Source organism: Crinia signifera, chromosome 8 (assembly GCF_055691185.1).
Source record: "Crinia signifera chromosome 8, ASM5569118v1, whole genome shotgun sequence".
Taxonomy (NCBI): Eukaryota; Metazoa; Chordata; class Amphibia; order Anura; family Myobatrachidae; genus Crinia; species Crinia signifera.
Genome location: NC_139224.1, coordinates 158,951,330 through 158,978,593, shown reverse-complemented (window position 1 = coordinate 158,978,593; position 27,264 = coordinate 158,951,330). Strand labels below are relative to the sequence as shown.

Genomic DNA, 27,264 nt, shown 5'->3' with positions numbered 1-27,264 from the left:
ATCAGGTGTGGCAGTAATATATAGTGGTGAGCAAGGTGTAGTAGTGAACAAGGTGTAGCAATAATATATAGTGGGGAGCAAGGTGTAGCAGGTAGTATAATGTATTACTAAAGGAGCCCATACACTCTCCGTTCCTTCTGTACTTTTAAAGTACACATCGTATCGCTTCGCATCGCATGCCTTGTGCATGCAATGTGATGCGATACGATGTAAAGCTAGTACAAAAAGTATGTGCAGCACATACTTTTTGTACTGTACTATGAGATGCGGGGGAGCGCGCATCTCATAGTCAGGGCCGGTGTAAGACCCCCCATACTGCCACCAATAACCATTTTCCAACCCCTTAATGCATACTTGATTAACATTCTGGAATAGCAGGGAGCCTCCCAAAATTAAGTGGTCATCCCAGCCCCCCAGGTAGGTGGGCAAGACTCTTGCTTTCTCTGGAGGCCCCCAGCACCCTCCCCTTTGCCACCCACAACAGAGTAAAGGAAGAGAGGGAAGCAAAATAGGGAAGTATGCCTCATGCGAAAGTATGGAGGTGAGGTCGTAGAAGTTCCACAGCAGACACCTACATTAAGTACAACAAGGATCCTCACAGACATCCTTTATTTTTTTGATAGGCAGACTTGGTGGCGCCCCCCTAGATCCTGGCGCCCTAGGCAGCTGCCTAAAGCTGCCTAGAGTTAAAGCCGACCCTGCTCATAGTACAGAACGGACGGCGCAGAACGGAGCATGTATGGGCTCCTTAAGATGTAGCAGTGAGTAAAGTTTACCAGTAGTAAGTAACATAGTAGAGAGAAAAGGCCTTTAACTCCATAATAAATGTGGGAGGTCCTGGTGAGATTTGCCACATCCATACTATTGTATAACCCAGTGGTTCTCAAACTATTTTTAAATCACGGCACCCTAAGCCTAAGGTATCAGTATTTTTTTTTATGATACCTCAAGATCAAAGGTTTCTTATTGAGAAATTTGGAAAAACATATTTAAGTATATTGTGTTTTTGGGTCATCCTTAGGGTCAGTTATGTGGGCAGGGACAGAATTTCTTCCTTGCCCACATAACCCCTGCAAGTGTAATGAGGTGCCCAAGGGAGCCAAGGCACTCCTTTTGGGAATCACTGGTGTAAGGATTTCTTTATCTATGCTTTTGTTTTTGTTTCATGTTGTGTTCATACAGCAGTGTATGGACAGCATTCCGCGAGCTGCCTGGGACCTACCCGGTGGCATGCAATCCATCACAATTTGTTCTGATGGATCACATGGGGCCCTGCTCCCTGCCCGGACCACCGATGGGAGGAAGGTCCGAGGTCGGCTGGTTGGAAGTCCTAATTCATCGGAATCAGACAAAATTGGCCCAGTGTATGGGGGCCATTATTGTTCTCTGCTGTGGGGAAACTACGAGGGGGTTGCTGAAAGTCAACATTATGGACTGATATGCTCAGATAGCAGTTCTAGTGACTGTCGCAAATCACTGAGATTGCACATCCCTTGGTTGTACCCTGGCTGCAGAAAATAGTGGGAGATTCAATTTATGATGCAGGGCAGCAGGAGATAAGATCTTCAAAAGGGATTCTCCCGCAGGACCCGGGAGGGTAGGCAACTCTGAATAGGACATCACAGCTCACCCCTTACTATGTTTGACCTCACTGCCCCTCTGCCCACCAGCTTTCCTTACTTGCCCCACTGCCCACCAGCTTTCCTTACTTGCCCCACTGTCCACCAGCTTTTCCTCACATGCCCCATGCCAACCAGTTTTCCTCACTTCCCCTCTTCCCACTAGCTTTCCTCACACACCCCACTGCCTAACAACTTATTGGCACACAGTAATGATGAAACACACCATTGTACACCCTTACCCATCAGTATTCCACACAGTACCATCTACACACCTAATTCTTATACTGTGTACCTGAGACTGCCTCACGCTGACCGCTCTGCTCTCTCTAATGCTTCCTTCTTTTATCGCCTGATAAGTACAATGTAAATAAGTAAATAATAATATATATTTTTTCTATAATGTTCTTTCTGCAATAGGACTCAAGGAGCTTAAAGGTGGCCATACACACGCAGATTTATCTGCAGATCTGTCTGGTCAGAACAAAAACATGGTTATGGATGAGAGTAATGACAGTTGACCATTTGCTTGGAAATGCTGGAAAACTGACAAACTGTCACTCATCCATAACCATGTTTTTGTTCCAACCAGCCAGATCTGAAGATAAATCTTACTAGTGTATGTGCACCTTAACAGATAGAATAACTGTGATATAGTACATAAACTCACCATCGGGTATCCCCCTGGCCCACCTGTCTGTTGATACACTGAAATACAATTTACTTAAACCTTATCTAAAACTTAACCTAAAATAAAGACACGACACAAAGTGCTGGCGTTTCAAAACAGAATGTCAAATTTATTTGACAATTAAACTAAGACTATGAATGGTGGCGGCACCAAAGAACGGTCATTATAGGAAAGGTGGGGTTAAAGATCACTTAATCATACATACAACGCTGGATGACCACTCTCCCTGGTCAGCCACCAGGCCTGGTGGTGACGGCCATCCCCCGGGCAGAAGCATGGCCCATGAAAATCGTTGTTGAGGGAGAGTGCACCCCCACTACCTACACACGTACAGAGTTCTTAAAGAATGACCTTCTTTACCGCCGACGAAGAGGAAAAGAAACAGGGAAGGGTGGGTGGGGCTTCTTGGACAGGGGGTGATCACTCTAAACTCGTGATCATTCCTACCCTGCTTAAACCCTCCCCCTGCTCTGATAGGCCTTGTGCCCATCCTCATTAGCATAGCATGTGACCAACAGCAGAGTGTACCCTGTGACAGAAGAATGACCGTTCTTTACCGCCACAGCCAGGCCCTAGGCCGCAGCCACCGCCACCACTAATAAAAACGCTCAGCACCGTGCCGCTAACCAGGCAAAAATGTTGCCTAAAAACAGAGCCATACCCTCCGGGCTCAAATGCATGCCATCACTCCTGTACAGCTCGGGGCGCTGGAAGCTGATGGCGTCATGCCGAATGACACTCCCGCCGTTAGCTAACAGGTATCTTGCCACCATAGAGTTCACCTTCTTGCGTGAACGCTCGATGCTGGTGCATGACCTCGCTGCCCTCCATACTATCCTGGATATTATGGAGGACCACACTAAGGGGGTTATTCTAGTTCACGCTTTCTGATAATATCTTTCTTAGATGAACAAAACCATGTGCACTGCAGGGGGGCAGATGTAAAATGTGCAGAGATAATTAGATTTGGGTGAGTTATTTTGTTTCTGTGCAGGGTAAATACTGACTGCTTTATTTTTACACTGCAATATAGATCTCACTTTGAAGTAAAACCCCGCCCAAATCTAATTATCTCTGCACCTGTTACATCTGCCCCCCCTGCAGTGCACATGGGTTTTTCCATCTAAGAAGGATTTTGTCAGAAAGAGTGAACTAGAATAAGGCCCTTACATACATGACGGCAAAACTTGGGCAATGATGTGAAGGTCCCGGACAATCACGGAGCGCAGCTCCAGGACGGATCCCCGCCCAAGGTCATTCCCGCCTAAGTGGAATATAATGACCTCCGGGACCCCAAACTGCTTCACGGCACGTATCATTTGGGCCTGCAGTGCACACCACCTCATGCCCCTCACTCCTAACCACCTAACCTCCCCAGCTTGCGGAAACATGCATACGTCAGAGGCAAGTTTCGCCTGCGAGGCCCAGTACACAAAAGAATGGCCCAACATCCACACGGACTTAACGTCCCGTCGATCTGAAATATGCATACAAGAGGTTAGTTAGTCGGAGAACCATATCACTGCACTCACACGCCAAACAGGTTATAGAGATAGGGAGGAGGAAAAACCGTGGCCGACCAGCTCTTGAGGCACAAAACACACCGCCCGGAGTAAACTAACAGGTACGCCATGCCAGATTGTAATTATAGCCAAATTGTGCCCCCGGGCGAATGTGAAAAAACACCTCAAGGCCCCCACTGGAAATTGGCGAGCACATATGCGTCCAGTCGACCATGGTGATCAGTGATAGATAAGGTCGGCCGAATATACCTACGGAATGCTGCCGAGCGCCATCGACCCAGAGATTGAATCTCTACGTCGGAGCGGCCCTCCGCAGCCGCCGAGGTAGCAGCCCCGATCCGGAAGGAATGCGACCCAAATTCCTTTGGATCAAGGCCTTATGGCCTCCAGAGCCCGTCCCAAGACGTGACCAAACTGGTATTTGGTGAGAGGTGACCCATCCTCGTGCATCAACCACGCACCAGGCAGACTCGGGCGCGCCTGTGACAAGGCCGTAGCCAGCGCCACAGGGCACGCCCCCTCCACCGTACATGGGAGCAGGGACAGCCATCTCCCCCTACCGGCCTGATCTGTCTTGGATCGTCGCAGGTGACAAAGCACCGAATCCTCCTGGACCACTAAATCGTCCACGGACAATGGTGAAGGAGCCCGTTTCGACGGAGCCACCAGCTCTCCAACCAAGCCCGCATGGCTAGCCCCTCCATTCCGGCCTGATCATCTGCCAAACATAAGAGGGACAACATTCACCAACAGGAGAGGCATGAGGTGCCAGGGCCCGGAACTTAACCCAGTCAGCCCTGGACAAGGCGTCCGCCACGGAGTTCTCCACTCCGGGAACATGTCTTGCCACAAAGTGTACATTCAGTAGAAGGCATTTTAAAACCAGACGCTCTAGTAGGCGAACCACTGGAAGGGAGGAGGAACCCTGGCGGTTAACCGCGTGCACCACCCCCAAGTTATTGCACCAGAAAACAATGCTAGCGTTGCGCAGCCTGTCGCCCCAAAGCTCCAAAGCCACCACTATGGGGAACAGCTCGAGGAGCAGCAAATTTTTAGTGAGGCCCTCTGTCACCCACTCCAGAGGCCACGGTGCGGCGCACCATGACCCGTGTAGGAAGGCTCCAAAGCCCACCCCTCCCGCGGCATCAGTGAACAATTGCAGCTGATGATTGTCGCAGGGGGGAGAAGGCCATATGAGGACCCCATTAAACTGTTCTAAGAAGGGGAGCCACACGCGCAGGTCCCTCTTCAGCTCGGCTGAAAGTCGAATGAAGTGCAAGGGGTGTCTTATGCCTGAGACGGATCTCTCAAGTTTTCTACAGAAAACCCGTCCCATGGGGATCACCCTGCACGCAAAATGTAGCAAACCCAGCAAAGACTGCATCTGGCGCAACTGCAGCTTACCTGTGGAGAGCGCGAGGGCTATCGCCGCCCGCAAACGGGACAGTTTTTCAAGGGGCAGCCTGCAGCACCCGGCGACGGTGTCGATCTCGATGCCCAAGAAAGAAAGGCAGGAAACCGGCCCTTCCGTCTTGTCCACCGTAACCGGGACCCCTAGATACTGAAACAGGCCCTGCATGTATGCGAGCAAAGCTCCGCAGCGCGATGATTCTGCGGGGCCCACACACAGGAAATCATCCAGGTAGTGGGCCACCCCGGACTCCCCTGATCCCGTAACCACGCACCAGTGCAGAAAGCTACTGAAGCGTTCGAAGAAGGCGCAGGAGATCGAGCAGCCCATGGGCAAGCACCTGTCCACATAGAAGCCTGTGGGGAGGCGAAAGCCCATGAACCGAAACGACTCCGGGTGCAGGGGGAGGAGGCGAAAGGCCGACTCGATGTCGATCTTAGCCAGCAGCGCACCGGGGCCGAAACCCCGAACTATTGCCAACGCCTGTTCGAAAGATTGGTATCGAACCCGGCACAAGTCTTCGGGGATAGCATCATTCACAGAACTGCCCACAGGGTGTGACAGGTGTTGAATGAGCCGATATTTACCCGGGGCCTTCTTGGGAACCACCCCTACTGGGGATAACACTAAATCGGCCACTGGGGGGAACTGGAAAGGACCTATCATTCTACCCAGTGAAACCTCCTTAGCGACCTTCTCCAAAACCACCCCGGGCATCTGGATGGTGGATTTTAAATTTCGAGGAGTCGAGGTCGACACCTCCCCGTCTACGGGGAGGCGGAAACCCACGTCAAATCCTGATCGCAAGAAGGAAGCCTCCTCCTCTTGGGGGTATGCCGCCAGCCAACTGGCCATGCGGTCAAGCCTAACTGGGGAAGGGGCCTTATTGAGGGTGTCCCCCTGCAGGAGGGCCTCCCTGTTTCCCTTTTTTGCAGTCCTTAGCCGTGTGGGGGCCCCAGCACTTAGCGCAGCAGTGCTTGTACTTACATCGCGCACCCAGGGAACAGCCCGCTCCGTTGTATGCGTAGCATCGACCAGCGGAGGATCCCCCCGCCCCCCCTCCTGCGTGAAAGGGCGCCGTGGCCTTTTTCGGAGGAGGGGCTGCAACGGCCGGGGGCGCTGCAGGTTTTGGTCCCATCCAAATCTCCACGTCTTTGCAACCTAGGTTCATGATTGCCAATCCCGACTGTTTCCGTCTGAAACTCTCGTCATAGGAGTGCCATGACGAGTCCCCATCGGAAAGGAACATAGCATGAATCATGTGCATGTAACGCACCATATTCATGTGTTCCTGGGGCCTAGTTTCCAGGTAACAGGCCGCAAACATGAAGAGGCCCGCTTGCCACCGGTGGTAGGTGCAGAAGGCCTCTTCACCAATCCCCCCTTTTCGCGTTGCTGCGCGGTAATCCTTCTCATCCTGCGCTGTCATTTTAAAGAAGTTTACATATTTTCCGTCCCTAATTCGCTCCTGCACGCTGCGCCTCAGGCCCCTAAGCACAGCAGTGTTTTTGCAATGCACCACCTGGCCCCTAGGGTAAAGGGGGGAACCCGAGCTACCGCTGGAGCTGGAATGACGGCGACGTCGCCCATGGCGACGCCGACGTCTCCGTGATTTACGTCCTCCCTGGACGTAGCGGAGTCCGAACGCCCGGTGGATGAGGAGGAGGTGCGGGAGTCCCTACGCCTGCGCCGCTTGCTCTTCTTTTTTGACCCACCTGAGGTGCTGTCCCCAGGCACAAGGCTCAACTCCAAAGGTCCACCGTGGGCAAGAGCCTCCGTGGAGGCTGGCCGGACAGCTGCAGCCGCGGATGTGGAAGCATCTGGAGCATGGGTACCACCGGCTCCTATCGTTGAGTGGGCTGTCACACTGGGCACTACGGAGGGGGAAGGGGTGGATGCCGCGGCGGAAGACGCCAAATTTGGAGCCTGCCCCATAAAAGACGACAGAAGCGCCAGGAACTGCCGCGCATCCTCCCCCGCCAGAGGTGTTCGGGGACCCGGGGCTGTCTGAGCTACAGACGGAGGCCCGCTAGTGGGGACCGCTGAAGGCCCGCCCCCCATGGACCGCTGAGGGACCCTCCTAGCCACCTGCAGTAAACGCCTCCTAGCAAGGCGCAAAGGGGACAAAGCTGCCAGTCTCCCTGTCCTGGTGGGGGTGGCAGCGGGGGCGCCCACTGTTAGGGGTGCAGCCTGTACATTGTCCACTCTGGGGATGCCAGAAAGGGTCACAGGGGGCTGGCTATCCCTCCTCACAAGCTGCGCCAGTCTACTGGCCAGCCTGGGAATGTTGGAAGGGCACCCCCTGCCCCTTGCCCTCATGCTGGGCCTAACCACATCGCTATAGAGCGGGGGGGTTACTGGGGGCCGCAGACGCGACCAGGCCTGAATCAGGCCCCGCCTGGCGGGTGCCTGACCTGGTCGCCGTCTGCTGGTTTACAGTGTCACGCGGGCGGCGGGTGCCCAGCCCGCGCCCGCGACTAGCAGTACCACGGGCGCTACCCCTGCCCGACCCCCCTGTTGCAGGAGAAGCCGCGGCGCCGCGGCCACGGCTTCTCCTAGCATGTGACGCGGCCGGACGCCTGGCCGCGTCATCACCCTGCACCCCGGCCGGATCGCCGCGCACACGTGCGCTGGGAGCCGCCGATCCCCACCGCGCCCCCCCCGGACCACAGGATCCGGAGGGGCGGCGGAGCCGGACACAGCGGGCCCCCCAACAGTGAAGGCCGCATCCGCCAGGTGGGCAGGCAGGCGGGAGAGCCTGCTTGGACGGGGCATCGCCAGAAAAAAAACAGCGCCAAATAGAGGTACAAGCTAAAGAGAGAAAAGAGGGAGAGGGAGAGGAGAGATATAAGTAGATTAAAAGGCTGTAAATTAAGCGAAAAACCTGACTCAATGGGGGAAGCTGCACTGGAGGTCTTGCCTGGGTAACAGCTTCTTGGACAGGGGGTGATCACTCTAAACTCGTGATCATTCCTACCCTGCTTAAACCCTCCCCCTGCTCTGATAGGCCTTGTGCCCATCCTCATTAGCATAGCATGTGACCAACAGCAGAGTGTACCCTGTGAGAACCCTTAGTGGTTTATGTCACCTCAGGCTTATTCAGCCTTCTGTGTTTCTGGAACAATGAAGTATAGAAAAGCTTTTCATAAATAATACTGAAGGGAATTATGGAATGCTTGAGTAAACAGGAAAGTCTTAAGTCTGTTTTTGAAGGATTCCAGAGTGCGGGCCTCTCCAACATGGTGAAAAGCTCAACCCCCAGATGAATTATGGGATATTCTAGGTACTGCTAACAGCCCTTCATCTACAGATCGCAGTAATCGGGTGGGACAGTATGGAATCAGAAGCTGCTCCAGGTACCATGGGCCTTGCTCATGTAGGGCTGTGATACTCAGTAAGTTAATCGGGAAGATGATTCACCATCATATATGCAGCCAGTGAAGGGAGTAGAGAATGGGAGTTATGTGGCTAGAACGGGGCTGGTTGGTTAATAGTCTGACAGCTGTGTTTTCTACCAGCTATAAGAGGTGCAATTGTTTTGCTGGGAAACCAAGGTAGAAAGCATTGCAGTAGTCTAGGATAAGGATGGCCATCGGCACATCCCCCATCGATGGTTGCCATCTATGGCTTCTAGAGCAGGAACCATCGATGGCTATAAACCATTCTACCTCACACCATCGATGGTTCCTGCCATCGCTTAGCCGCGCATGTGCAGAGCAACGAGACGGGTCGCTGCGGGCAGCCTGCTCGGCCGTGATCCGTGCGCATGCGCAGAAGAAACTTTAGCCATCAATCCAGTTAAGTTTCTTTTGCGCGTGCGCGCACCTTCCGGCAGGGCGGGCCACCTGCAGCGACGCCGCTGGACGCAATGATGCTGCGCAGGCAGTGTGCGCCCCCAACTTTTACCATCGGAAGCCATCCATCGATGGCATATAACTATTCGACCATCCACTATCTACAGTATGCCCAAACCATCGAGCACTAGGTCCCAACCATCGATGTTTTGGGAACATCGATAGTCGATGGCCATCCCTAGTCTAGGACTAGGGGGTGATTCAGCATGGATCGCAAAACCAAACTCCTTTAATGGACAAATCCAGGTGGGATGATGTAACACGAGAGAATTAGATTTGGGTGGGGTGTGTGCTTGAAACTGTAATCCGCGTCCGCTCGCCACGCTTCGGGCTCGGTGGCTCGCTGCGCTCCAGTGTAAGACACCACCATTGTTATAATATATCTCTGGAAGATGCTGTCTCTTTAGTTCTGAGCTAATAATAAGTAGGGAACAGTATAATTACCTGATCTAGACGCAGCCGCGCTGGTTGTTGGGAGTTCTGCCTTCAGTCTCTTATTGCCTGATAAGTACAATGTAAATGTTATTCCATATCTGCTCTCACACACATAGGGACTGATGCAGGGCTGACATCTGTGCGCAGAGCATGTGTTATATATATAACGTACTGCACATGTTCCATAACTAAGGGGTGATTCAGACCCCAAGGTGATGATACAGTGAGGGAATGGGAAGCAGGCGAGTAAGGGGCTGGAGCAGGGGAACGCAGGTGTGTCGATGCCTGCTGGGGGCGGACAGCTGACATCACATGACCATCGAATTAATAATCGCCTCTTTTCAAATAACCAGCCAGAAGGTTTCTGTATATCGGATACATTGTTTCCTTTTCATAGACTGTGTAAGAACTGGTGTTTGGAACAAAGTATCATCTGTCCCCACTTGGAGACTAGAGACAATTGCCATACTTACTTGTATTTGTACTTATACGTCTGTCTAGTATATTTTTTTAAATGTATAATTAAAAGTTACATTTTAGTACACTTCATTCAAACGAGGGCACACGCTTAGCCCTAAAATCATTGTAATACTAGTCCCCCCCCCCTTTTTTCTATACAAGGGAGGCTTGCATAGAGTTGACCTCCAGCCGCGTCCCGCCATACAATATTGAACTGTATAACACATCATAATTCTAACAACTAAAGATTACGTCATGTAAACTTCATTTAAGAGTGCCCCAACAAAAAGAGAGTCTTTCCCCCCTTTTCCCTTAAACACTTATTTTACTCTCAGGGGTGCACCTCCACACTCTCTACCATCGGGGAGGCAACGCTTCCTCCCTCCTTATTAGTCAATTGTGGATATTCTCATTCTCATTTTCAGTTATTGCAAGAACCTAACCTCTGCACTGGTCTATTCCCCTATCCCTTTCCCCTTACATCAAACCCTGTGTATGCCCCCTTCACCCTGTTTATGCCCCCTTCACCCTGTGTATGCAGCTGTAACCTAATGTATGATATATATTATATAATATATATATATATTGTACATATAACATAATATGTAATGGGCAACACTGTGTGTCGCATAATGTGTAATGGGCATTATATTGTGTAATGGGCATTACAGTGTGTGTGATGTAATGGGCATCATGTGAGGCATAACATGTAATGGGCATCACGGTGTGTGGCGTAATGTGCAATGGGCATTAAGGTGTTTGGGATAACGTGTAATGGGCATTACGGTGTGGCATGTGATATAATATGTAATGTTGTGTGACATGTAATAGGCATTACGGTGTTGTCCCTATTTAGAAAAATAAATAAGTGTAATGGACATTATGGCAAGTGGTATAATATGTAATGGGCATGTGACGTGTAATAGACATTACGGTGTCAATTTTTGGCGCGTACTCTCCATATTGACCCTATTTAAGAAAAATTTGTTGAGTCCTGGCATAATGTGTAATGGGCATTCCGGTGTATGGCATAATGTATAATGGGCATCACAGTGTATGGCGTAACATGTAATATGCATCGGGGTGGGTGGCATAACATGTAATGGGTATCACATGTGTGGCATAACATGTAATGGGCATTACAGTGTGTGATGTAACGTGCAAGTGGCATTACGGTGTGCAAAATCAAGAATAGAATTGAAGAAAAGGTTAAAAAAGTTATGAAAAGGCGGATCAAGGGGTGGGGCTGGGGCGGGTCAATGGGTGGGCTGGAGGTGTGTGAAGGGGTGGGGCATTGTCTGGGAATCTCACAACACAAAGGTGGTAATCCTACCCCAGTACCTCTACCTAGTGTTTGGTTCCAGCATCCTATCAGCAGCAGGTGAAAGGCAAAACTACCCAACCTTGCCCACCCCACGCCGTTTTTTTTATTATTTATTTTCTACACTGAAGCCTGCACGGATCTGACTGATTCATGGAGGCTAAAGCCAAATACGCCTGGAAAATAAGTTGTATTTTAGCAGCCCTCTTTTACATCGAATGAATGGTGATTCCTACTCGTATTCTGTCAATGGCGTATACATTCGTATTCATAAATACGAATACAAATGTGCCATGAATACTAATAAGCATATTTTCGCCATAGTAAATGCCTATGAATACGCCAAATTTTTCTTTAGTAAATTGTATTTGTAAATTTCCCCCATTGGGCGGTATTCAATGTGAATACCGGCGACATGCAGCGAATCCTGTTTAGGATTCGCTGCACATTCGCCACTGCTCGCTGCGTTCCGGAGCCTCGCCGGCTCCGGTATTCAACGAGTCAGGGGCTCGCTGCCCCTGACCGGCGAATTTGAGCTCCTGCGGCGAACGCCGTAGGGAGCCTGAGGACTGTGGCAGGCAGGGAGATGGAAGTCTCCCTGCCTGCCCCAGAACGTTTGTGGGGGGGAGGTGGGCTCCCCGGGTGCCAGGCAGCACAGGCTGCCCCCCGGGGGTGCCAGCAGGGGACCGCGTATATTCACTACACCCGATCATGAATATGTAATGATCGGGTGAAGTGAATATATGAATATCTAATGAGCGGCTCGGCTCCGGCCCCTTGCTTGTGTAAAAAAATAAATAATAATAATATATTTTTTTTAATTAAATATATATTCATGTGCTTACAGCACATGAATAAAAATAGCATGCCCCTCCTCAGAATAAAATTCCAGATTTTTTGACACCAATTGTAAAAAACAAAACACTTTATTTTAAAAGTTCACATTCCACTTCACCATAAAAAGATAGCGATTGCTACTCGGTGAATCATGGCGAAAAAAACCTTGAAATGTATTCGCCATCTGGTCATTGAATAGGGTGATTCACCGTTTTAGTCAGAAATTCGCCATACAGCACAAAATCGCCATAAAAACCTGGCGAATCAGTCTCATTGAATACCGCCCATTGTGTTTTATTACATCTACTTAAGTTATAAAAGAAAAAAAAAAAGATGGTAAATCGCATTAACACAGCTCCCAACTTTGAAATGGGTGTTTCTCTAGAGTGCAGCTGGCAGGTACTACTCTAATGCCCTAGGCAACTGCATCAGGTATTAAGCCCCATATGCGCTAGACAAGATAGTAAAACATATTGCTCAGAAGGACACTTTTTTGTGCTTGTTTAAGTTACCTGTGTGACTAAAGTGCCGCCCAGTGTCTCCAGTAAACTGCGCGCTTCGCTGCATATGCAATTAGACTAAGACTCAAAATGTAAATGAAAAAGACTGGTCATTATTTGTCCTGTCATCTTATTTCTTACTGGTCTAATCCTAAAAAAATACAAAATAAACCCAAAGTAAAAAGAGAAACACCTAATAATAATAATAATAATAATAATAATAATAATATGACTACACTGCATTTTTCTGGATTTGATAAGAATCCTTACCCTCCGGCATACCTCCCAAATGTCCCTATTTCCGCAAGACAGCCACAATTTTTTTATGATTGTCCTGCGTCCCACCCAGGAGCGACAGTGTCCCACAGCAGGGGGGCGCAGTTGGGAGTCCCCCTGTGAAATCAGTGAATAGGTGCTGTGAATCTACAAAAGATTCTGTGCCAGATGTACTAAGCTCAAAAAGTGATAAAGTGGGCAGAGATTAATCAACTCCTAACTGTCACGTTAACTGTCAGAGCCAATCAACTCCTAACTGTCACGTTATATGCTGTGTTTGAAAAATGACAGATAGAACCTGGTTGACTGGATGTTTATCATTCTTTACTGTTTGAAGCCCAATAACAGCACCAGTTACCAGTACCATGATGCATTTTAACTTTGGGTCCAATTCAGACCCATTCGTAATGAGCTGAATCCGACCCTGTCCGCGATGGTGAGGGGTTTGCGGGAGCGAACGGCTTCAGTGTGTTTGACACTGGCTGGTCCGTTTACTCCAGGAGGGGCGGGAGGGGGGTAGGCAGGGGAATGCTTAGTTTTATGGGCCCTTTATTGTAAATTTACAACTCCAAATGTTGGAAGTAAGCATTTGCCACAGCCAGTTACATCTTTGTAACATACAGGAGATTCCAATTCTGCCAATAGCATTCAATTCACAAGTCTGTAATAACAAAAATATCTATTCTGACATCAAGTAGGTGTAAAAGAAACGCAAGTAAAATAGAAGAAATTAACATTTTATTGAAATAACACAAAGGAATAAGAATACGATAAATGCAGATAGTGTCCAATCCGTGTGATTGGAGAATCCGCGCTCCAATTAGATCTTGCTGGTGAATCTGTCTTTCATGTCATGGAACGGTCCCTCTGTGTCGCTAATTGCCAATTATTACCCTTATGTATGTGCTCTGCGCACACACCACTGCCATCACTTCCTGAGGACGTCGGCAAGAAACCAAATGCATTCACAGGGAAATAAAGGGGCCGATTCAGGATCATTCGGTGTGATTGCAATTCCACCCCAGCCCCTGCGGTCGGAGTTTGCGCATGCGTATTTCTGCGCATGTGCAAGTCCTGGCACCGAACGGCTTCTGTGAGTTACACAGACGCTGGGCCGTTCGTTGCGGGGAGGGAGAGCCGGAGGTGGAAACGCAGCTGGGCCATGGGAATGCTCAGCGTTTTATGCGCTTAGCATTCCCATGGGATCATAGAGGGGCAGGCAGTTAACGTCACAGGACGTCGGCGCTCACCCCATCTTCGGCGATTTGGGGAGGAAATAAAAGTCAGTTTCACACATTCTCTGCAGGGAGACCGGCTTAGCACCCATTTGGTGTACGGATGTCTGATAGACAATGTCTGGGTTGTCAACATGTGGTCGACATGGTCAAAACTAAAAAAAAACTCAAGTAAAAGGTCGACATGGCTGTGAAAAAGTTTTTTTTGCGGTTTGTTTGTTTTTTTCCCACTTTTTCATACTTCCCCATCTACAGTACGTGCCCGTGGACTATAACTGGGAACATATAGAGTAGACGAGCTAGGCACAAGGCCCGAAGCCTGCTGCGCTAATTGTGTGTCTACATGCTCAAGTATCAACATTTTCATATGTCGACCTTGCGCATGTCCACCTAATGAACCAGTAACTGCGGATACACATACTTTGCACCACTCATGATACAGCAGAACAGAGAATGGAGTGCAAAATGTATATTAGCATGGCCCTCTCTACAGACACAGGTGCATATAATACTGGGGAATGGCAGGAAGAGGACTGACCTGTATATTGCTGCTATTGTGAGGGGTATAGTATAGGGTTCCGACAGTCGGAATCCCGACTGCCCAGACTCAGACAGCATGGTGAGCGCAACAAAGCCCCTTGTGGGCACGGTGGCTCGCTACGCTGCGCACACCACCTATTCTATTCTCCCTCTATGGGGGTCGTGGACCTCCACAAGGAAAAATAGTGGGTGGCCGTCGGGCACCTGTCTGTCGCCGTTTTGACAGTCGGCATCCCAACGTCGGGTAAATGAGTTTGAAAAAACTCAGGAGCCCGAGGTGTGCTCCCTACCACCAGTGCTGTGCCTGGACACGTGCAAAGGGGGCCGTGCGATCGAAGTGGGTCCATCTCCCGAAGGAGATAGGGCCCCGTTTTTCCCCTAACCCCTCTCAACCATAAGGCCGAAGAGGGGAAAATAGGGAACGGTGGGTCCTCTTCGCCGAAGCTTAGAGAGACCCTCATTCCTCAACCCCCGGAAGGGTTAGGACGGTGGGTCCTCCGCACCCGAAGGTTTGGAGAGACCCTCAGTAGACTTCCCTCCGCCTTGCGGCTCGGGGTCGTCCTCGGGGGGCACGAAGCTCTCCCCAAAAGGCGAGAGCTTCGGCACATTGGGGAAATGGAAGGCCCGAAAGGGTCGACCACACTACCCAAAAAAAGGTGACAAAACTACAAAAAACAAGGAACGTGAAAAGTGACGAACGTGAGAGGGGAAGATAAATAAATAATAAAGGACCCTAGCCAGTAGGCCAGGGTGGGGGTGTGAAAAATTGTCCTACCCCATCCAAAAGGAAGAGGTAAGGACGTGATGCGCGTACCTAGAGGGGAAGTGCGCAGTGCTAGTGCTTACTAGTGCATGGTGATTTTGGGATCACCCGTGCATGTTCGGCACCCCCGAGTTTCCCCGGGGGCACAGTGCAGCCTCGGACTCCAAGCAGCCAGCCAGTCAGCGTCCGACCAAGTGTTTCTCCGTCTCAACAGCAGGCACTTTCCAGCCCCTGGCATGGGAATGGGTACTCCACTGGGCTTTTCGAAAGACTCCCCTAGGGGCTGCACCCCCCTCGGAAGAGCAATCTACTCAGTCCCAGTGTTTCTCCGCTCCCAGGGTTAAGATACTAGGCTGAGCTTTTCGCTGTGCCCATTTACCCAACGTCGGGTAAATGAGTTTGAAGAAACTCAGGGAGCCCGAGGTGTGCTCCCACCACCACCAGTGCTGTGCCTAAACACGTGCAAAGGGGGCAGCCGTACGAACGTGTGGACCCTCTCCCAAAGGAGAAAGGCCCCATGGTTCCCCTACCCCCCCTCAACCATAAGGCCGAGAAAGGGAAAAAAGGGATCGGTGGGTCCTCTTCGCCGAAGCTCAGAGAAGGGTTTTGGACGGTGGGTCCTCCGCACCCGAAGGTTTGGAGAGACCCGCATAGGCTTCCCTCCGCCTTGCGGCTCGGGGTTGCCCTCGAGGGGACCGGGACTCTCCCCAAAAGGTGAAGAGTCCCAGTCACGTTTGGGGAACGGAAGGCCCGTTAGGGACAGCCGCACTACCCAAATCAAAAAAACGTGACAAACTAACGAAAAACGTGAAGTGCTCAAAAGTGCAAATCAAAGAAAAAAATAAAAAGAGGCCCTAGCCAGAAGGCCGGGGTGGGGGTGTAAAAAAAATGTCGGGACCACGTCTGGCACCCATTGTGAGAGCATATACTAGTATTGCAGCATACCTCCCAACTGTCACGATTACAGCGGGACAGTCCCGATTTTCGGGTCCTGTCCCGCTGTCCCACCCGCGGCAGGCATTGTCCCGCTGCGGGGGGTGGCAGTTGGGAGACCCCCAATCTATTAGAATAGACGCTGTGCGCATGCGCACAGCGTCTATCTCGTGTGAAAATGAGGTTGCGGCTTATTAGCCTAAGCCCCGCCCTCATTTGCATACGTCCCGACCCCTTTTCGGACACTCGCGAGTGTCCCTATTTTATCAGCACAGAAGTTGGGAGGTATGTTACAGTCTAGATGAACACACATGTTCTAAATTACACACCACAGAGAAATAGTGTACACAGTGACAGCATACCTCCCAACATGACCCTCTCCAGGAGGGACACTTTGCTCTGCTCCTGGACTTCCCTCTTAATGTATGATTCCCATCACCTGTTTTAAACAGGATAATGGGTAAGAAAGGTGTTTCCACACAGGTAATAGCAATCATACATTATGAGGGATGTCCAGAAACAGAGCAAAGTGTCCCTCCTGGAGAGGGTCATGTTGGGAGGTATCTATGTGACAGTACTGTATATATATAGAATTTTACTGGCTGTGGGAACTACAATTCCCATCGCCATCGGGGTCCTTGCCACAGCTGCCCTTTAAAGTACCTGTTTTTAATTTATTTATTTATTTTATTTTATCACCCCGAAATATAATTTTCTGGTGTTTTATGCAATGAGTAGTAGGCAGAAAGGTAAGCAGGCAGGGGGTAGATTGCCGGTGTACGGCACGGATTATTTCCCGGCCACCAGTAGGTATAACGCGCAGGCATGTGTGCGGGCAGCCTGCAGGCGCGCCAGGACCCCGGTCCTCCTCCTGTGCTGCTGCTGCTGCTGCTGCTGGAGTCTGGCTGAGGTGAGGGGAGAGCGGGACTCAGCGACGGCGGACAGCCCAGTGACGGGTATGACAGAGATAGCGCCGGGCCCCGCTGTTCACACACTCAGGAGCGAGAGACAGCAGTGTGCACTAGCTGGAGATACATATAGCTGAGTGTACACCAGGTGGGAGAGACAGTGACACATATCTGAGTGTACACTAGGAGGGAGAGACACATAGCTGAGTGTACACTAGGAGGGAGAGACACATAGCTGAGTGTACACTAGGAGGGAGAGACACATAGCTGAGTGTACACTAGGAGGGAGAGACGCATAGCTTAGCTGAGTGTACAGTAGGAGGAAGAGACACATCTGAGTGTACACCAGGTGGGAGAGACAGTGACACTGATAGCTGAGTGTACACTAGGAGGGAGAGACACATAGCTGAGTGTACACTAGGAGGGAGAGACAGATAGCTGAGTGTACACTAGGAGGGAGAGACGCATAGCTGAGTGTACGCTAGGAGGGAGAGACGCATAGCTGAGTATACGCTAGTAGGGAGAGACACATAGCTGAGTGTACACTAGTAGGGAGAGACACATAGCTGAGTGTACGCTAGGAGGGAGAGACACATAGCTGAGTGTATGCTACGAGGGAGAGACACATAGCTGAGTGTACACTAGGAGGGAGAGACGCATAGCTGAGTGTATGCTAGGAGGGAGACACACATCTGAGTGTACACTAGTAGGCAGAGACACATAGCTGAGTGTACACTAGGAGGGAGAGACAGATAGCTGAGTGTACACTAGGAGGGAGAGACACATAGCTGAGTGTACACTAGGAGGGAGAGACGCATAGCTTAGCTGAGTGTACAGTAGGAGGAAGAGACACATCTGAGTGTACACCAGGTAGGAGAGACAGTGACACTGATAGCTGAGTGTACGCTAGTAGGGAGAGACACATAGCTGAGTGTACACTAGGAGGGAGAGACAGATAGCTGAGTGTACACTAGGAGGGAGAGACGCATAGCTGAGTGTACGCTAGGAGGGAGAGACGCATAGCTGAGTGTACGCTAGGAGGGAGAGACACATAGCTGAGTGTACGCTACGAGGGAGAGACACATAGCTGAGTGTACATTAGGAGGGAGAGACGCATAGCTGAGTGTATGCTAGGAGGGAGACACACATCTGAGTGTACACTAGTAGGCAGAGACACATAGCTGAGTGTACACTAGGAGGGAGAGACAGATAGCTGAGTTTACACCAGGAGGGAGAGACAGATAGCTGAGTGTACACTAGTAGGGAGATACACATAGCTGAGTGTACACTAGTAGGTAGAGACATATCTGAGTGTACACTAGGAGAGAGACACACATCTGAGTGTACACTAGGAGGGAGAGACACATAGCTGAGTGTACGCTAGTAGGGAGAGACATAGCTGAGTGTACACTAGGAGGGAAAGACACATAGCTGAGTGTACGCTAGGAGGGAAAGACACATAGCTGAGTGTACGCTAGGAGGGAAAGACACATAGCTGAGTGTACGCTAGGAGGGAGAGACACATAGCTGAGTGTACACTAGTAGGGAGAGACATAGCTGAGTGTACACTAGGATGGAGACACACATCTGAGTGTACACAAGGAGGGAAAGACATATCTGAGTACACTAGGAGGGAGAGACACATAGCTGAGTGTACGCTAGGAGGAGAGACATATCTGAGTGTACGCTAGGAGTGAGAGACATATAGCTGAGTGTACATTAGGAGGGAGATGCACATATCTGAGTGTACACTAGGAGGGAGATACACATATCTGAGTGTACACTAGGAGGGAGAAACTGATAGCTGAGTGTACACTAGGAGGGAGAGACACATAGATGAGAGTACACTAGGAGGGAGAGACATTGCACGGCTTATTGAATACTCAGTTGAGGCTCACAGCAGAGTGGAGGACACACTCAAGTGAGACTCACAGCAGACCTGACTGAATACTCAGGAAGGAGATACTCTCTGTAGATCTGAGTGTACACTAAAGACTGAGAGAGGCTGCACAGAAATAGATTGCAGATCTGAGTGCACATTCAAGGAATGTACACTGAAGAGTGACAGCTAAATTCGCACTCAGGAGGGTGAGATTGACAGCAGAGCTGAGTGTACACTGAGGAGTGACACTGCAGAGCTCAATATTCTCAGGGTGTCAATGTGAGTGTACACTAAGCACTAACTGTACAGAGCTGAGTGAACACTCAGAAGGGCAAGACTGACCGCAAAGCTGAGTGTTAGTTGTCAGGCATAGACTGCGTTACCGCAGAGCCGAGTGCACATTACGGAGGAAGAGACTTTGCATAGCTGAGTGCACACTCATTAAATATCCTGGAGAGAATGCAGATGTGAGGACACACTAACAGCATTGTAGAACGGTGGGGGGACACACACTGTAATCAGCTGGGAGGTGACTGTAAGTGCCCCCTCCCCTTCACAGCTGCACAGAGATGAGAAAGCTCTGAGATGTGCTGATTCACCATCACTCCTATCCGGATACACAGGACCCCTCCATCATCTTCCCCACCTTCCAGAGATGGAGCGGAGACCGGAGCAGCAGAGTCTGGACTTCACCATGGACAATGTGGAGAAAGTAAGTGAGGTTCTATTGTGATAACAGGTATCAGTCTGCCTGTAGCTCATGATGTGCCAGCAGCGTCTGCTGCCACTGACAAGATTACAGACAGGGAAAACTGCTTTATGCTGGGAATTTGCTTTTCATAGTAACGTCATAAAACTGGTGCCTCGAAGCGCAGGCAATCCAAATCAATAACCATCTCTGCTATGCAGCATGCCTCCCTTCACAGCACCACATTCCCCTAGGGTCACACAGCAATGATGTACTGCAGCACCCTTCCATCTGGACTGCACACAAGGTACAGGCATATCGGTGTATAACCTGTCTTTGTAGAAGATTTTGCATTGGCTTGTACATCTCACTGCAGCAGAAGTAGCCTGCGGAGGGATGTTGTGTACAGCTGTGCCTGGCTCTGCCACTGTCAGAGAGGAGGGTAGGGGGGGGGATGGGTTTCATGTCATATTTGATGTGCTGTGTGCATTCTGCTTTGTTGTGAGCTGTGAAGCAGCACTGAGCCTGGAGATGGAAAACAATTCTGCATATTCTTAGTATAGAGGCATAAGTCACAGCGGGGATCAGATTTCTGTAAGCAGCCTCTGTTATTGGATCTGTATTTCATGAGTGGAGCAGCTGCAATGCAAAAAATCATTTATCAATAAGCATTACTGTAACCAGAGCATTTAGGAACCGTATCTGAATACATAATATAATATCATTTTAGTATTTTTTTTTTATGTATTTCTTCAATAAGACTAGAAATGCTGCCAATATATTTTCCCATAGCGTAAACAACACAAATACCACTATTAAGCCATAAATGTTAATTGTATTTATCAATCTGTTAAATCTATCAAATTGGTTCCTGATAATAAATAAATGAGGTCATCAGGTTTGCAGTACCGCACATGCATGTTGCACCTAGAATGCGTGGCAAGTGATTCCGCTCCCACTGCATGCGCTGAGGACGTAGTGGGACGGAGCGGCTGAGGTGACCCAGGTCCATTTACGTGGGTATGTTCATAATGGCACTAAAGACTGAAATCGTCTGCATAAACCCCTTGGTTTACTTAAGATGCTCGATGGGATGCAGATAGGGGCAGTTTGGAGGCAAGTCAACACTTTGAGCGCTGTCATGTTTCTCAAACTATTCCTGAACAGTACTTGCAGTGCGGCCGGGTGCGTTATCTTGCTGATAGAAGCTACTGCCATGAAAGGGTGTACTGGGTCTGCAGCACTGTTTAGGCAGGTGGTACGTGTCATAGTAATATCCGCGTAAATGGCAGGAACTGAGGTTCCCCCGGCAGAACATTACCCAGAGCATCACACCACCTACTTGCCATAGTGCATCCTGATCAATGTTAAATGGGCCCCCTATAAGATAAATAATTGTATAAGCACCGTAATAGGTGCTTACAATGTTAAAAGCACCCCCACGCCACCCGTACTATCAACGCCAACCCAAAGCGTGGCGAGTGCAGCGACCTTTTCATACCCCCACTTTCCACGTCGGCGTGGAATTGATTTTATATAGTATGTCGAGCAGACGCGGAATACATGTGAAGTAATGCGCGTCCCCTTGCGGGGCTCGCTGTGCTCACCGCGCTTCAGGCTCGGTGGCTCGCTGTGTTCGCCACACTATATAAAATCAACTCCACGCTGACTTGGATAGTGGGGGTATGAAAAGGTTGGAGGACGCGTACCGCGGCCCCTCGCGGGCTTGCTGCGCTCGCCACGCTTCGGGTTGGCGTTGATAGTGGCGTGGGGGTGCATTTAACCTTGTAAGCACCTTTTTTAAGGTGCTTATACAATTAAAAACCGTATAGGGGACCATTTAACATTGAAAAAACCCATTAGGGTGCTTATACAATTTAAAATCGCATTGCATCACATTGTATGCCATATACCAGGGCTGGGCAATTGCGGCCCTCCAGATGTTGATGAACTACACATCCCAGCATGCCTTGCATCACTTTTAGCATGGCCACATAGCAAAACTAATGCAAAGCATCCTGGGATGTGTAGTTCATCAACATCTGGAGGGCCGCAATTGCCCAGCCCTGCCATATACAATGGTATACAATTTATATTGAATACAATGCCATACGACTGAATATTGTGGGCGCTGTGCTAGGAAACAAGTACCGCAAAAGCAAACTCCTGCTTTACTGGACAAAACCATGTGCACTGCAGGTGGGGCTGATGTAACATGTGCAGAGTGAGTTACATTTTGGTGATGTATGTTGTTCATGTGCACGGTAAATACTGGCTGCTTTATTTTTACACTCCAATGTAGATTTCAGTTTAAACATACGCCACACAAATCTAACTCTCTCTGCACACGTTACATCTGCCCCACCTGCAATGCACATGGTTTTGTCTATTAAAAAAGGAGTTGCTTGACCTGAATCAGGCCCTTGGTTTGTCAGAGCAGGTTACCAGTCTTCCTCTGCTCTATAGTCCAGTCTAATGCTCCTGCGCCTATTGTAGATTCTTTCATTGGTTGGCAGGGGTCAGCTTGGGCACTCTGCCTGGTCTACAGCTACTTAGAGCGGCATACACCGCACACTGCAATCCACCGTGTGTTCTCACCCCTTTCTGTCATACGGGGACATATACTAAGATGGAATTTCTATCTCACATGGGATGTTGTATGGGCAGCCAATCAGAATCGACTTCTTATTTATTTAGCCCTTTCTAGAAGAAGATGATAGGATCTGATTGGTTTTCCATAGCAACATCCCATGTGAAGAACTCGCATCTTAGTAAATTTCCCCCATAGCATTAACTTTTTAAGGAATTTGTGAAGACAAGAAGGACTATCCTTCACATCATACCCCTTTCACATCGCTATGCCGGGTCAGACTCTGGCGCTTTCACATTAAACCGGGGTTGCTCCTTTATATGGAGGGCGACCCATACTTAACCCTTATAACCCGGGTTGAATTGCAGTGTTGGTCGACCCAGGTTATAAGCCTTGGTGCTTTCACACCGCACCTCAACCCGGGTTGACGCGTCGTCAGACCAGCAATTAGCGGTGTGGAAGGGGTGCGGTGTTCCTTGAGCGCCTTTAACCCTGTTGCTGGTTCAGTGGCTGCCTCCAGTAGTATAGCTGTCATTAATGATATAGTTAGGAATTTACTGGGTGTACAGACAACAGAAGGGGCCATTAACGAATCGCAGGAGCCCGCATGGTTAACGAAATGGTGCATACACCCTAAACGATATGCACGAAAATATTTTTAACATTATTGTGCATAACATCAGAAATATTTATATTTCATCCCAGCTTAAGGTTGGTAGGTGCACGTACTTACTTACAAGCTTTCGCCCAATGTGTCCTATAAAAATGTAAATGTGCCCACCCAGTTGAGGAGTTATTCACTGTGGTCCTGCAGCAAGTGTACATACACACAGCCATATACATCGGCTGTATCGCAGTGCCGAAGCAATATATATCGGTTTCTTTTGTGATATATTGGCATAAAATATTCCACTCCTTGACACGTGCTATTGTAACAATATAATCAATGTTATTTACTTCGCTGGCCGGTGGTTGTAATCAGGTGGCTGCATGCTGTATATTTTGCTCAGTGTACCTTTAATATAGTATATAACATTTTCTCTTGTGTTACCACCTATCATGGGGAGAACGAGTTGTCTCCTGGCTACGTGCTGGGCTGTCGTCTGTACCCGCTGGCATATCTGTAGTTCCTGCCGTATTTCTATGCCTGGCTGTCAGGCCCCCAGTTGACAGCTGCTGCTTTCTTCCTCTTGCTGGGACATGTGCAATATGTGGCACATACAATCCTATCAAGGCTTGGTGACTTTCCTGATGCAACATGCCACAGCGCTGCCTGAGACTCCAGGGACTACGGCAGCTGCCCGTCCCCAGTGATAGGATCTCCCTGACATGAGTATAAATGACACACAAACAGTGTAAGGAAATGAGGGACTACAGATGCTCGCACTGAAATCAATACAGTACTACTTATTACTGAATGCACCATAATGCTGGGCACCACATCACGGGGTATTTTTAGGCTCTCTGCTAAATGGCCTGACAACAGGTGGGGTCTGGCTGCTCCAAGACAGCTCCTGTTAGAACATTTCACACTAGAAATGGCTACCGTTTTGTTTTAAGCGTATTGAAAATCCAAAAGTGCAGATCAGTCAATAATCGGCCTTTTGGGTCACCCTACGGCTACTCAGAATGGGTGAAAGGTGTTGTTGGCTCAGACATGCCTATAAATGGTAGCAAGACACACATGTTTTTCTTACCGTTCCCTGTTGCCACCCACGTTGCAGAGTCATCGGGATGCATGTGCCCTTTAACTCCTGCACATGCGCTTTAATAAAAACCTCAATAAACTGCAAATATCGGAGTACTTCTCTGAATAAGCCCCTTTGTTCTATAAATCTTTAGTTTGTAGTTGGCAACAAAGCGTTTCTGTTGAAGAAATATTTTCTTATACTGAAACGACACGATATTCTCTGACAGATAAACTTGTGCTGAGTTGGAACTATTTGCACACATAAACGGCCTGATTCTGATGCCGTTGCATTGCCGACTCAAGACCGAGTCAGTGACGGAACTGCAAGCCATTACAAGTGAACAGGGACTCCCACGAAACCATCGCAACATGCTCAGCTACTGGGCACTCCATTGCAATTACAACACCGATGCAAGGAACATTGACTCCCTGAGTGCCTCCATGGCTGTTGGAGCTGAAACACCGGCACCATGTTTTACGCGTACGAGATCTCAGCAAGAAGCGGACTGGGAAACAGCAATGTTTTTGAAGACACTCCCAGTTACCTCTTCCCAAATGTAATTTTTTTTGTCAATCACTTCCTGATTGATTCCCCACTGCCAGCAGCATCACAAAGGTACCTTGCTGCATGCAGAATGCGCCCAGGACACCTGTACATTCTACAGATAATCGCTAAGCTGTGACCGCATCTGAATCAGGCCCAAAATGTGCTTTGAAAAGAACAAAGGGGCAAATGTATTCAGCCTTAAAAAGAGATAAACGCAAGGGTAATAACGAGTGATACATGTCCAGCCAATCAGCTCAACTGCCAGATTTCAAACTCCGCCTATAACATGGCTGAACATTTATCACTCTTTCACCCTCATGTTTATTTTTATTTTTTAAGGCTTAACCCTTTCAGTGGTAATCCTGGGAATTTTCCGGGCTATGCTTCAGTGCCCAGACTGGCAAGCCCGGAAAATTCTCGGAATTGCCGCTGCTTAGAGCCGGACAGCGCCACTGAGCTAATGGCTGAACTTAGTTGCATTCCGGTGTAGATTATTAGATGGATCCCAAAAGGTTGACGGTCAATATTTCGACATGAAAAGGTAGACCTCAGTTTTTCACTTTTTTTTTTGGTGTCTCTTGACATAGACCCCCATTTTATGTGAGGTGTACAATCGCCATGCTCGGCACACTTATATTCAGCCTTATGCCAACGTGGATGGTGAAGTTAAGAACAAGATGGTTAAAGGGAAAAAATAAATTCACGGTAAACTCATGTGGACCTTGTCGTGTCTTTCTTTTTTTCATGCCGACCTTTGACCCAGTTGACTTATTGCATGATGACCTTTTGGGGTAGGCCTTTTGACTTTCTATGTAGACACTGCAGATCATGGGTGGCCAAATCAGTCCTTAAGACCTACCGTTAGTTCACATTTTCAAGACCACCTAGCTGGAGCACAGGTGTAGTCATTACTAATTATAACATTTCCCAAACCACCTATTTGGATCACAGGTGCAGTCATTACTAACTATAGCATTTCCCAAACCACCTATTTGGATCACAGGTGTAGTCATTACTAACTATAACATTTCCCAAACCACCTAGCTGGAGCACAGGTGCAGTCATTACTAACTATAACATTTCCCAAACCACCTAGCTGGTCATTACTAACTATAACATTTCATAAACCACCTAGCTGGAGCACAGGTGTAGTCATTACTAACTATAACATTTCCCAAACCTCCTATGTGGATCACAGGTGTGGTCATAACTAACTATAACATGTCCCAAACCACCTAGCTGGTGCACAGGTGTAGTCATTACTAACTATAACATTTACCAAACCTCCTATGTGGATCACAGGTGTAGTCATTACTAACTATAACATGTCCCAAACCACCTATTTGGATCACAGGTGTAGTCATTACTAACTATAACATTTCCCAAACCACCTAGCTGGAGCACAGGTGCAGTCATTACTAACTATAACATTTCCCAAACACCTAGCTGGAGCACAGGTGTGGTCATTACTAACTATAACATGTCCCAAACACCTAGCTGGAGCACAGGTGTAGTCATTACTAACTATAACATGGGAGTTTGGAATTCACCTGCGCTAATGGGAAAAAAAGCTGCTCAATAGAAATACTGGTAAAATAAGAAAAAATGAGCGCTAATTGGAGAGGGTAGATTATAAGTAAGAAAAGAATATTTTGAGATGAAAATTGTAAGAATATAGTTATAGAATAAATGAAAAGCAGGAGATTTTAAGACAAGCGGTAATAGGTTTTGTAACAAGCGGTACTTTGGTAGAAAGAATAAGAAAAAGTGAGAATAAATGGAAAGGCACCTGTAAAGAAAAAGCGGTTAATAGATAATGTTTACACTCCTTTATGGAAGTGATTTTAAGTCCGTGGTGAGACCTGTAACTTTCCCTACCTCTGACCAGACGCTCGCGTTCAAACTGCAGCGTGTGTGGAGCGGGCGGCGGTGATGTGAAAAGCCGCGTCTGTCTGCGCTCCGTTACAGCGTGTCAGCCTGTCAGCGTGTCCGACTTTGCTGGATGTTGTACTTCGCCGGACTTGGGCTGGGAGACGGGGTGAAGGCAGTCAGGTCTTCTCTTTTCTTCACGGTGTTTTGCAGGGATCAACGCGTTTCATGCGCCAAGCGCACTTTTTCAAGATAGCTGCTGTTGTATTCTATAGATCCTTTTATGATAAAACTTTATTAATAAAAACGGATGTGGTCACACAAAAAATGGTGGGAACCACGCTGTTAGGCTCAGCTTAGAGCTTGAGAGAATAAAGGTGCATATAAATTCGTCTTTTGACGAATTTATATGCACCTTTATTCTCTCAAGCTCTAAGCTGAGCCTAACAGCGTGGTTCCCACCATTTTTTGTGTGACCACATCCGTTTTTATTAATAAAGTTTTATCATAAAAGGATCTATAGAATACAACAGCAGCTATCTTGAAAAAGTGCGCTTGGCGCATGAAACGCGTTGATCCCTGCAAAACACCGTGAAGAAAAGAGAAGACCTGACTGCCTTCACCCCGTCTCCCAGCCCAAGTCCGGCGAAGTACAACATCCAGCAAAGTCGGACACGCTGACAGGCTGACACG

At 48.8% G+C, this 27,264-nt stretch overlaps 2 protein-coding genes across 4 annotated transcripts in view; both read left to right on the top strand.

Annotated features, from left to right (window-relative positions):
* The first annotated feature begins 17,242 nt into the window (after positions 1 to 17,242).
* IPO13 (importin 13) overlaps positions 17,243 to 27,264 on the top strand; it is a 57,850-nt gene continuing 47,828 nt past the window's right edge. For 2 of the 3 annotated variants that reach the window (XR_014454520.1, XM_083157539.1), the window contains exons 1-2: positions 17,244 to 17,353; positions 19,747 to 19,899. Coding sequence is in view for 2 of the 3 variants with exons in the window: in XM_083157539.1 (XP_083013665.1) it covers positions 19,843 to 19,899 (57 nt within the window). In the remaining variant the exon portion in view is untranslated. Of the gene's footprint in view, positions 17,354 to 19,746; positions 19,900 to 27,264 lie in introns of all 3 variants that reach the window. The other variant, XM_083157540.1, reaches the window with a different exon arrangement.
* Positions 17,366 to 27,264, top strand: part of LOC146026685 (importin-13-like) — a 234,710-nt gene continuing 224,811 nt past the window's right edge. The window contains exon 1 of the mRNA XM_083157538.1: positions 17,366 to 19,309. The gene's annotated coding sequence lies outside the window, so the exon portion shown is untranslated. The remainder of the gene's footprint in view (positions 19,310 to 27,264) is intronic.